Raw genomic sequence first — 12,784 nt, forward strand, 5'->3', positions numbered from 1 at the left:
TGAATCTGGAATAATCATCAACAATAACCAAAACATATTTCTTGTCACTCCTGCTTTGAATTCTTATGGGGCCACACAAATCCATATGGATCAATTCCAGAGGCTTTGTGGTGCTTACCATTTTCTTCAATTTAAAAGATGAGCGAACATGCTTGTCTTTCACACATGCATCACAAACTTTGTTCCATAGGAACTTAATTATAGGAAGTCCCACAACCAAGTTCCTTGACCTCAGTTTGTCCAGTAATGAAAAGCTAGCATGTCCAAAATGATTATGCCATAGCAGCGGATCATCTTCAACAACACTCAAACATGTAAGGTTCTTCCTTGGGATTAAGTTGAGGTCAACTATGTAAGTATTCCCTCTTCTTGTTCCTTCTAGAACAACCTTTCCTGAATTGTTGTTGATGATGTTGCAAGAGTCAGAAGTAAAACTTACAGAGTTTCCTTTATCACAAAACTGTGATATGTTGAGCAAATTGTGCATTAAGCCCTCAACCAGGAACACATTTTCAATGGAATGAGATTTTGTTCTTCCAATTTTGCCTTTTCCAATGATCTCGCCCTTCTTATTATCCATAAAGGTTATTGTTCCTCCAGGGTAGTTTTCTAGTGAGAGGAATTTTGATTTATCACCTGTCATATGCTTTGAACACCCGCTGTCGAGATACCACGAGTTGTTCCCCCTCACTAGGACCTGCATGAAAACTAAGCATTAGGTTCAGGAACCCAGGTTTCCTTGGGTTCCTTAGACATGGATGCAATATTAGTTTTCTTGACCCATACTTGTTTTACGTTTCTTTTTCAGCTTCTTTTCTTATTCTACATTGACCATAGAGATGTCCAGACTTACCACAAAAAGTGCATACCTTCATGCTAGGAAGCCCAACATATTTCTTTTGCTTACCCTTTTTCTTGGTCATATAACCAAGTCCTTCAGTTCGTTTTCCTTGAGCTTCAGCTATCCACTTAGCTATGACTTTTAGGTTAATACTTCTATCCTTTCTAGCATTCAGTTCCGATTCAAGTTGATCCTTTTGGGTTTTTAAAGTAGAAAGCTCATTTTTCAAATTTTCAAAATCAACATTAAATTTAAGCAACTGATCGTTTGAGGAACTGCTAGAACTGATATCAGAATTCATGAGCTTATACTGAGTTAATTCAACATTCAGAAGAATAATTTCATTCTTGATTCTATCAGCTATCTCTGTTATGTGTTTATATTTAAAATCAAGCTCTCTTAATTTGCTTTGAGACTTAGCATAGGCTGTTTCCAACTAAGCACCATGTTCCTTGCAAACCTTAAGAGCTTTTTCACACTTATTCAATTTCACACAAGTATCTCTAAAGAATTCTTCTTCTTCTAGACATATATCTATTAGGACATCTTTAGAGAGAGTTTTAAGCTGTTTAGGATAAAAAAATACCTCTTTCTGGAGTTCCTCAAGGTAGGCCTTTTCATCATCCGATTTATCCATCAGACAAAGATTAGCCGTCTCCTCCTCTGGTTGGTCATCCTCTTCTTCTTCACTATCCGAATCTCCCCAGGCTGTTGTCATAGCTTTCTTCATGTCTGACTTGTTGTAGTTTGCTTTACTGAACTTATCTTTTCCTTGCTCCTTAGGATTTCCTTTTCCTTTATCATTTTCCCAGAGGGGACAGTCTCTGATAAAGTGATCTGAAGATCCACACTTGTGGCAGCTGTAGTCAGGTTTTGGATTTGAGGTCTTTTTCCCAAAGTTCCTCGAGGTGCGGCTAATCTTGAACATCTTCTTGAATCTTCGCACAATTAGGGCAGCCTCATCCTCGTCCACTTTTGAGTCTTCCTCTTCTTCAGCCTTAAGAGCCAACCCCTTGTTCCTCATGGATTCATTGTTGACTCTAAGGTGTAGCTCATGAGTCATGAGAGAACCTGCTAGTTGTTCAATGTTGAATTTTATGAAGTCCTTAGTTTCCTGAAGGGCTGTCACCTTAGCTCTCCATCTCTCATCTTACGGAAGACTTCTAAGAACCTTCCTAACCTGCTCATCTGTAGGGATATGTCTACCAAGGGAAACCAGCTCATTTATGATGTTAGTAAAACGGGTTAGCATCTCTTGGATAGTTTCCTTTGGTTGTATCTCAAATCTTTTATACTTAGACATAAGCAGATCGATTTTTGAGCGTTTAACCTCATTAGTTCCTTCATGAGTAATCTGCAGCAAATCCTAGATATCCGTAGCGTTCTTGCACCCCATAACACGATTGTGTTCGTGAGGTCCAAGTCCACAGTGGAGCAATTTCACAGCCATAGCATTGATTTCCATTTTATCAAAATCCTCTTTCTCAAATTCAGACATAGGCTTAGGGATTACCTCATTTTGAGCGTTTGTTTTGGTAACTTCGAAATCACCAACATCGATGACCCTCCAGACTTGGTAGTTCTCTTCCTTGATAAAGATCTCCATTCAGTTCTTCCAGTAAGTATAGAACTTGTCATTGAACATAGGAGGCCTCTGAGTTGAGTATCCTTCCTCGAGCTTTTCATGAGTATTCATCCTTTCCAAGATCTTTCTTCTTTAGGGTTTCCTAATTTTCCTAGAAGTTAGGCTCTGATACCAATTGTTGTTTCAATGAATACTACAAGAAAGGGGGGGATGAATTGTAGTATGACCGAATAGTCAAACTTTTTGCGGAATTTAAACTAAGTAAGCTAGAGGAACAGAAAGTTAAACTAAAGGAACTAAAAGATGCAAGAGAGATTTTTACGTGAAAAATTCCTTGGCCCTAACAAGGAGAAAAACCACGACCACTTGGGATTTTAGGAAAAGAATCTTCACTAGAATAGGGCAAATGGTCCTATTACAAACTAAAGACTCAAACTTCAAGTTCCTCAATAAACTTGAAACCCCGAGGAACAAGTCACTCAACTTGTTACTCTTCTCTTCTCTTTCTCACTTCTCTTTCTCACATACAAAAGTTCACTCAAACTTCCCCATTCCCCAAAATACAACTCGAATGAAATAACTCTAGTATAAGAACATAAGAGCACTCTATTTCACTAATGTGGATTTAGACTCTTAACTCGAATAAAGAAAGCAAAAGCTGAAAACTTTGTTTGAGCAAGGGTAAGTTTTTCCAACTTAGATCGAAAATTATTTATAGAGCAATAAATGCTTTGGAAAACTTTCTTTGTGCAGCAATCCCATTACGCCACTACTCCAACCCACTAAGAAGATCATGTTCCTTAATTCAAGGAAACATAAACTCCTTAATGTGCTTGGCCATGACATGAAGAAGATCATGGGGAGTAGGCCGCAAGTTTTGGAAAACATAAAATCAGAATTTATTTGGTAAAAAGATATTTTTGAAAATCAGAATAAAATAAAATCCTTTTTGTTAGAAAAGATAAACGTTGAAAAACCGTTTTCCTAAAAACATGCTAGTACTATTTAGACCAATTACACACAGCAACTTTCGAGTATAATTCTATCCTTATACTTACATAAATCCTAAAATATAATAATATATTTAGTCTTCATGTTCTCTGATGAAACTTTTACTCCGAGGCTTTTGTTCCTCAAGGGGAACTTCTCTTCTCTGGTGAAGCATCTGCTCTGAAGTTTCTGTTCCCTGAGGGGAACCTTCTCTTCTCAAGTCTTCATTTCTAAAGCACCAGTTCCTGCAAAGAAACTCTTCTTTTTGGATAGCTTTGCTTCTGTCCTTCTTGTTCCTCATGGTATGTTTACAAGACTCTTAGTTCTCTTGGTCTTTGCAACTGATCACACACTTAAACAATCAAGCACTTATTAGTCTGTAAGTAAGTGAGGTTGTGTCATCATCAAAATCATTAAGTCCAACAAAACTTATTCATATTTATTCTAAGCACTAGATGATTCCCGAGCCATGCTCAGTTTTTACAATTATTAGAAATTAAAATATGAAGGTCTCTAAAAAAAATTTAACTCAAAGCTCAATCATAATAATAAATGAAGTTTCCAAATAAATTATGATCATTTTGAAAAAAAAAAAAGATAAAGTAGAGATTAGGAGGGAAAAATCCCCTCAAAAAAACTCTACTTTAATATAAGTAAAAGAGATTTTAATTTTAAAAATTGAAAGCAAAAAAAGTAATTTTTTTTCCTAGTTTCTAAGTTTCCGTTTGTAGTTTCAATAAAAGGCGAAACTGAAAAACGAAAACGATATCATACGTGCCCTGTTAATTATTATGAAATGAAAACTTTGTAATTTGATGTGAATTTTGTTTTGGATTAACAGATCAGTGATATGATAGTGGTAGCACGCCTCATGAATGCAACTTTAGTGAAACCCAAACTCGACCACAACTCATATTGGAAAGATGAAAGGTAAATATTCTAAAATTTGAGTATTAATATTCTAGACAACATTAATTTCTTATAGTCCTGTCAATTTTTAATACCTAAATTTTAATAAAAAAAAATCGAGAAAATACAAGTTTATCTCCTTAATAAACAAACTATTTTTATCAAATGGCAAAACTGTAAAAAAATCAGCAACTTTTTATTTAAAATGGACCCTACAACGGTTGATTTATTTACAATCATGCCATGATGACTAGAAAATGAACCCTGCAATAGTTGATTTATTTACAAATATGCCATGATGATTAGGCAAAATTGTTGATTTATTTACAGTTTTACCATTTGATAAACGAAATTTTTTTTTATCAAGGAGATAAATTGAGGCCTCCTAAAAAAATCCACTTTGAATATTTTTTTAATTCTAACCCAAACTTTGTAAAGCGTTATCAACTCAATGTAAATGGGTGAGTTAATATAACTGACTGTTTTATTTAATTTATTTATTTTATTTGTATAACACATTTCTTCAAAATAAGACATTAATTAATTAAATAAATTTTTTTTACATATTTGCCCCATGCAATGAATAGATTCTGAATAATAAGACTTTATAAATAATAATAGTCAATTAAATAAGGTTAAATTAGTTTAAATGAAATGAAAAATGGAATTAAATAATCCCCCTTTGCCAGAACTGAAAATAACAAACCCATCTTTTTTTTTTTTTTTTAATCTATTATTAATTTTATTGTGCCACCTCCATTACATATTATGTGCAACTTTTGAGTATTATTTGTGAGATATAAAATATTCAAAAATTGCACATGATATGTAACAAAGGTAGTATATTTCCTACATTACTAGATAAGTCCCGTGCGATGCACGACATAAAAAAATTTATTGAAATAGATATATATTTTATATATGTCCTTCATATGAAATAAATTATAAAAACATAACCATTAATAGCCATTTGTAATGATATTTAGATCTTATTAATTTTGAAGAAGAGTAAAACTTAAGCAAATTATGTATTACGGAGTACTCTTTAACCGAGAGTAATTATATTTTGAAGTCAGATAGTCACTCATAAATTTATAATATAAAATATGGAGTATAATAATAATAATAATAATAATAATAATAATAATAATAATAATAATAATAATAATAATAATAATAATAATAATAATAATAATAATAATAATAATAATAATTGTCTTCAAAAAAATATTGTAATAATTTAAGGTTAAAAAAAAAATAAAAATAAAAATATGATGTCAGCAATTGATTTTGGCGAGAAAAATTTTAACAACAGCTTGACATGTGTACAATTTTAAAAAGTGATGATGTTAGCGGTTGTTATTTTAGTATATTTATAGATTTGTTATTGTAATGTTTTCTTTCCCGGAAAAGTTGCAGAATGGTAACATTACTTTAGTTGGCCAATATTTCTTTCCTTCTATATATCTTATTATTTTTTTTTTTTTTATGAATCATATATATCTCTATATTTTTCTTAAAAGGTGTACAAATTCATGTTACAATAAAGAGTTTAGACGATAAAATGAGTTGTTTAACATAAACTAAAATTAGTGGATTTAGTTTATACTATTAATAGATGGGATATGTGAGAGTGAGAAAAGTTAGTGGACTATGCACGGTGGGTATGTATATATAATTTAATAATGGTGGTCCCCTTCATTTATGGCAAATTAATTATTTCGAAATAGTCAAAAGTGAGAATTTGTGTCATTTATTTTGAAACAAAAGGACTACTTTCTATTCATATACTCTCTTTATCCTTATTTAATTTATTTTCTTGATTTGGTTTTTCACGGTGTCTGAGTTACGTATAAAAACATATATATATTTCAAAATCCATTTATGCTAAAAAATAAAAATTAATATGATTTCTAAAAATAGACAATAAAAGACCCCATAGATTAGTGATAAATTGTGGTCAAAGTTTTTAAAATTTGATTTACAAAATTACTACGGGGTAACTTTTAGGGCTACTGGAAGTATATAAAAAGTATATTTTTGTTTTTTGTTTTTTTTTTAAATAAACACAACTAATATAACATAGACAATACATATTATCAGTAAAAATCATTTAGCTCTCATGTAGTATTTTATACTTTCCCTTGTGTGTGTGTGTGTTTGTTAGCGCGGGGGGTGGGGGGGTGGGGGTGAGTTATGTTGTATTTCAAGACATAGGAGAAAGGATTGGATACCCATATTTCGGGCCTGTATGATGCAAGCCTGTTTTATGAATTGCACCAAAATCAAAACAATCGACCTAGAAAAAAAAACTATAGTGAGTGACATGGAAAAGGAGATATAAAGAATCATTATTCAATAAATTTAAGTTGCAACTATTTTGCAAACTTAAAAATTATAGTTAAAAAGAATGGAGGGAGTATTATAATTATTTTATATTACAATGTTTCCTCTTTCCTTTTTCCTTGTTCTTTTTCAAATCTATTATCTCCCTCAGATATTATTTCACTTCTTTATTTATTACCTACTTTGTGTTCTCGTTTAATATCCTTGACTTCTATCCAATTTTACTATCTTCATTTTTCTTATTTGTCTCGTTTAAAATTTTGAGATACTAAATAATGCAAATGAAGATTTAATACATCAATGATTTTTTCATCTTCCATAACATGTCATGGGGATCTCATTAGATTTGTATAGAATTTTTGTTTCCAAGTATGTACTTTTATAAATTTTGTATTACACAGTTTGAAATATTTTATTTATAGTATTTTGTTGGAAATCATGCAAAATAAAAACAAGACAAAAAAACCATATTTTGTTGGAAATATTTTATTTATAGGAGAAAAAAAAAACTCAATAGATTACCAATACATATATTCGTATTTAAGCCCTTTCAACAAGTTTATCTAAAGAATTAAGATCAGAGAAATTAAAGGTAGAGGTTAATGAATTGAGAAATTACAGAGTAGCATTCCATCAGTGTAAGCAAATCTATATAGGAGTAAGAATGTCAATTTATTACTATTCACTACAACCCTCTAATCCATCAATTCTCAAATTTTGTCAGCTCATTTTGTTTTTTGAACACTCATAATAATTTTTAATAACTTTTATCATTACTATGATTTGCAACTTTGTTATATGTCGCGTATTGCCACAAATAAATTCTACTTTCATAAAAGATAATGTTAAAGTGCTTTTTTTCTAGAGATAATGAAAAAAGCTAAGAGAATAAAGGCAAAGAATAGGGTGAAACGAAAGAGAACACAAATCATAAAGTAAATAATAAATTTTTCTACAATGACTTACTAGAATGGAATAATTTGTGTAACATATAAGGTTTTAAGTATGAGCTTAAAGATAATATAGTACGTATAAATAGGATATGTATAATACTGATCAACACATTATTATTTCAATTCATGCATAGTTATTAAATTTACCAATATATATTTAATGTTTTGATGCAATCTTTGAGCTCCATTAATCAAACCATTACTAAATTATGAATAATTTGACAAAACCAATATTATCATTTTAGTGAATTTAATGATATATTTAATTGGGAGCGATTCCTTGAAGTCCTCAAACCCGACATAATGATAGTTGAAGATATTCCGCGCGAGTTTCAGAGAAGAAAATTCCTAGTCAAGGCTGTAGTTTCTTGGTCAAAGGTATGGAAATATATTTGTTTCATTTAAATGTAAGTCCTTTTGGTATGGAAGAGTGTGTAACACCCTGAGCATGTTTTTTTTTTATTTAATTTTTTTAATAATCTAAAAATTGAACTACCTCTCCTCAAAATTATTCATGGTACAACTATACTTGATTATGTACCCATTTTTCCATGTGTAATTGGTAACTAAAAATGTAACATTAGTTTACTATACACACACTAAAATTAACGGTACAATAGAAACTAATATCACACTACTTTCAAATGTAAATTAACATGTTTTTTCTCCAAATACCTTCGAGCTCTTCACGAAACTCACCAAGTGCCTTTCTTGTCTTTAGAATTCACCAAATACCTTTATCTTTTCAAAAATACCATTAATGCCTAATGACCGTTTGCTCCATTAGTTATTAATATGAAGCCAATCTATTTTTCTCTTTCTCCCCTTCCCTAACTGACATCTAAGCGCCTTGCCCCTTTCTTCTTCCCTTGATTCCTCTGTAATTGTCGGCCAAACATCCTGCACCTTTCTCTTTCCTCCTATGTGACTATTGACCACCCCCACCGCCCCCTTTCTTTCTCTTTCCCTCCCGCACTACCCCTTTATCTCTCTCCTTCCCTACTCGCTGGATTTTTTTTGTAGGAATAGGCTAGTGGGTGGGTGGGTGGGTGGGTGGGTGGGTGGGTGGGGAGGGAATAAAACAATAAAAACATAAACAAGAAATGGGTTAGAGGTTGATTAGTGGGTTAAGGAGTTAGTTAAGGATGAAGGGCTAACGAAGATAAAACCCATTACTCATTAAAGATACTTATGAAAAAGTAAGGGGTATTTGGTGGTTTTTTAAAATAAGGAGGATTATAAAATAACCAATTCAGCGGTGGCTTGGTACCCACGCCCAAGATAAACTGTTGGTAAATTTAAAATTACAATGGTTTTAACAGCCGTTGAAATTTTCGACGACTATAAAGTTGTAACGATGATCCAAGCTGTCTGTACTTTATCAGGGATCATTAAAACTATTGGCAATTAAGTATAGTATTGACGAATTTTAGCTATTGATAGTTTTTTAAATATATTTTAAATAATTTTTTACTTTTACAGAAATATAGACAAGTACTGCCATCGGTAACATTTGTACTGAGTAACTACATAAAATAATTTTTAAACCAAAGTAATCGGTAAAATATGAGCTGTGCCCAGTTAATTCCCCAGATAAACAAAATTTTGTTTATCGGGGGGGGGGGGTATAATCGTCTTTTTAAATACCAGTATAGGGGTAAATGTATCTTTTTATAAACTTGTTGAGGGGTACATGTGTAATTTCCTCACCAAACAGTAAATGCAAGTTGCAAACAGTAATTAGATAACTCACCAAAAGTACTGAATAAATGACCACGCTTTTTCAATATATTTACAGAAATGCCACCAAATTAACAAAAATTCGTTTATCTGGCAGATAAACTTGTATTTGCCTGTAAAATATTTTAGCTTAAAAGTTTAATAAACTTTAAGCCGTCAGCAATATTTTAAAAATAAAACCCTAGCCCACTAACTCCTTAGTCCTCGGCCGAATTTCCTCCCTTCTCCCTTTCTCATTTCCTCTTATACATTCTCTGTCACATTTTTCGTATCTATCTCTCTTATTCTCTTTTTTCGTTCCTCCTCTTCTATTTCCAATTCATCCTCCTTCATTCACTTGGTGAACCAAGCAAACAAGCACCACATTTTATGGTTGATTTTTGAGGTATTTATGAGCAAACGACTTGTGTAGCATCTTCTAAAATGATTTCAATTTTGTAGCCAAATTCGAACATGAAAATTCCATATTTATAACTCTAATTGATGATTAAAGTTATAAAATGAATGTTTTCTCTTGAATTTTATTTTTAATATTTTACGTTTATGTGGTAGAATTTGTTGTGAATTTTTTGAGTTTGGGTTTTGGGAAGTGGTGTAGTGATGGTTGTTGGGTGGATGGTTTTTCTTTTTGGGGGTGTTGATTTCCTTTTTTTTTTTTCTTTTTTTTAGTTTGGGTGGTTGGTTATTGTGGTGGTGATGGTGCAACAAAAATGGTGGTTTGGGTGAAAATACAACGATGTAAAAGGGTGCAGTTTTATTTGGGGTTTGGGTGGTTGGTTTTTGTGGTGGTGGGTGGTGTAGAAAAATGGTTCTACAAGAGAAGGTGCTTAGTGGTGGGGATGTAGTGGGGTGAGGGAAACTGCAGGGTGCACGATGCAATAGGGGGGTAGGGAAGGTTATGTGATGGAGAATTACAGAGCGAGGGGTAAAGAAAAAAAATATGGGGCAGTGCCGCGGTGGTTGCAAGAGGGTGCAACTCATGTTGTTATTTATTTATTATTATTATTGGCATTTTGGGATTACCAATGGCCAAGCGTCAGTATTTTTCGACGGTTAGGTAAATCTATCGCTAATTAGTGTATTGACGACCAAATCCGTTGGCAATATCAAAATTTCAAACTAGCGAATTTTAGATGACTATTTATCGATGGCTAGCCTTCGGTAACCAAATTACGGACAGTTTTTTATCAGTATTTAGATTAGTTCTTGTAATTGTAATGCAAGAGCATTTTGAAAAAATTTCAAAAACTTTTGGTGAAAAAACTATCAACAATTATTTGAGTATAATGGATAAAATAATACCTATCGAGATACAGTGAAAAAACCAATAATAGATTTAAGTAAATAATTTAATCGATATTAAAGTAGTTTGTGAATGTATTTATCATATTTGAGTTAGAAGAAAGCAAGAGGAAAATGTTATGAATCAATTTTCTATTTTTTTTTTCAAGGCTAATTACTACAAATGGGAGATGTCAAGATTACTCAAAAAATATAAGGTGATTAATTTTAGCCAAACCAATTCACGTCTTGCTAATAATGGCCTTTCGGGATCGATCCAAAGATTGCGATGTCGAGCCATGTTTGAGTCTTTTCAATACACTGATGAAATTAAATTCCTCGCAAACAAATTTATAAAGACTCTTCGAAGAAACAATAATCCTTATATCGCACTGCACCTAAGGTATGCCAGTTCTTTTTATCCGTTTCTCAATTATTTTACTTGTTACTTTATCTCTTGATTTGTTTTAAGTCTTGATAAATATATCATTGAAAGAAATATATATATATATATATATATATATATATATATATATATATATATATATATATATATATATATTAGACATATGATGATGTTTATTTAAAACATTACACTAAAGACGTTGATGACAATAATATTGAAGATATCTAAGCTTTGTCGAAAATAATATTAATATTCCTAACATTTCAATTCGAAATTAATATCACAATAAACATGGCATTAGAGAGGTTAGATTTATGTTTTTTTATCTTTTTTTTTTATTTAAATTACATAGTACAAAAAAGATATTACAAAACCTACAACTAAAGATGTGTTGTAACAATTGAAGTTAGGTATGAGAAAGACATGCTTGCTTTCACGGCTTGCACGCACAATTTGACATCTAAGGAGGCTAGAGAGCTTACAAGTTTGAGGCGTCACACAACACATTGGAAAGAAAAACATATCAATGGTGAAAACATGAGACTACAAGGAGCATGTCCAATGACACCAAGGGAGGTTGCTATCTTCTTAGAATCTTTAGGATTTCCAAACAACACTGTAATTTATATAGTAGCAGGTGAGATATATGGTCATAATGGACTTGAACCTTTACGAGCAAAGTATCCAAACTTGTATGATCACATGAGCTTATCCATTGAAGATGAAGTGACATCTTTTAAAGATCATAGTAATAAACTTGCTGCTATAGACTATATGGTTGCCATTGAAAGTGACATATTCATTTATACTTATGATGGACATATGGCTAACGCAGTGAAGGGTCACAGGATGTATGAAGGTTTTCGGAAGACTATTAGCCCTGACATGTATGTCATTTTCACTTACATTTTTCATATGAGTACATATATATATATATATATATATATATATATTATATATATATATATATATATATATATATATATATATATATATATATATATATATATATATATATATATATATATATATATATATGTATTATTGATGAAATATAAAAAACATTTTCTTTTTTAATTTTTTTTTCCTTTTTTTTTTTTTTTTTTTTTTTTTTTTTGCAGAAAGAGGTTTGTGAAGCTTGTTGATCAATTGGATAAAAAATATATATCTTGGAAAGATTTTTCTTCAGAAGTAAAGCGCATACAAAAAGGAAGGATAGGCTCTCCCATTTATAGAAGAGTTGGGCCTAACCCAAGAGAAGAAGAGAATTTCGATGCAAATCCGTATCCAGGATGTATATGTGAAAAGTCTTGATGATGTTAGATTCAAAAAGTATTAGAGGAGTCAAAATGGTTATAAATTATAATGAAAAAACAATTAATTCTACTTACTAAATTTCTGTTGATTCGATGCATTCTTTTCAAGATAAAATTGGCTCATGAATACATAAATTCAAGTTTTATAGAAACTATATCACGTCTTGCTCTTGAGTTTTTGAGAATTATGGGCATAATGAATGCGTTGTAGAAATTTACTTTTGGTCTCTTGTCTCGAAACGGAAGTGCAATTGGTACTCAAGAAGAGGGGGTTAAATTGAGTACGATAACAGTTAGTGACCTTTTAAAAATGTTTCTCAATTAAAAGGGAATCGGTAGAACCTAGTTCCACGCATCAAAAACAACTAAACTATGAAAGCGATTAAGAATAAAATAAATTATCGAGGCTAAACTCAA

At 31.5% G+C, this 12,784-nt stretch overlaps 1 protein-coding gene across 1 annotated transcript; it reads left to right on the forward strand.

The window, feature by feature from the left end:
* Positions 1-11,588: 11,588 nt before the first annotated feature.
* LOC145581061 (O-fucosyltransferase 19-like) lies at positions 11,589-12,365 on the forward strand. Its single transcript, XM_081638130.1, has 2 exons — positions 11,589-11,938; positions 12,173-12,365. The coding sequence occupies exons 1-2, from the start codon at positions 11,589-11,591 to the stop codon at positions 12,363-12,365; spliced, it is 543 nt and encodes a 180-aa protein (XP_081494256.1).
* The last annotated feature ends 419 nt before the right edge of the window (positions 12,366-12,784 follow it).

The sequence above is a fragment of the Chenopodium album genome, chromosome 15, assembly GCF_948465745.1.
Source record: "Chenopodium album chromosome 15, dcCheAlbu1.1, whole genome shotgun sequence".
Taxonomy (NCBI): domain Eukaryota; kingdom Viridiplantae; phylum Streptophyta; class Magnoliopsida; order Caryophyllales; family Amaranthaceae; genus Chenopodium; species Chenopodium album.

Excerpts from the sequence above, each read along its gene's own strand:
- LOC145581061 (XM_081638130.1), top strand. The coding sequence starts at position 11,589 with ATGAGACTACAAGGAGCATGTCCAATGACACCAAGGGAGGTTGCTATC. Across the intron at positions 11,939-12,172 it reads AAGACTATTAGCCCTGACAT|AAAGAGGTTTGTGAAGCTTG; the intron begins GTATGTCATTTT and ends TTTTTTTTGCAG.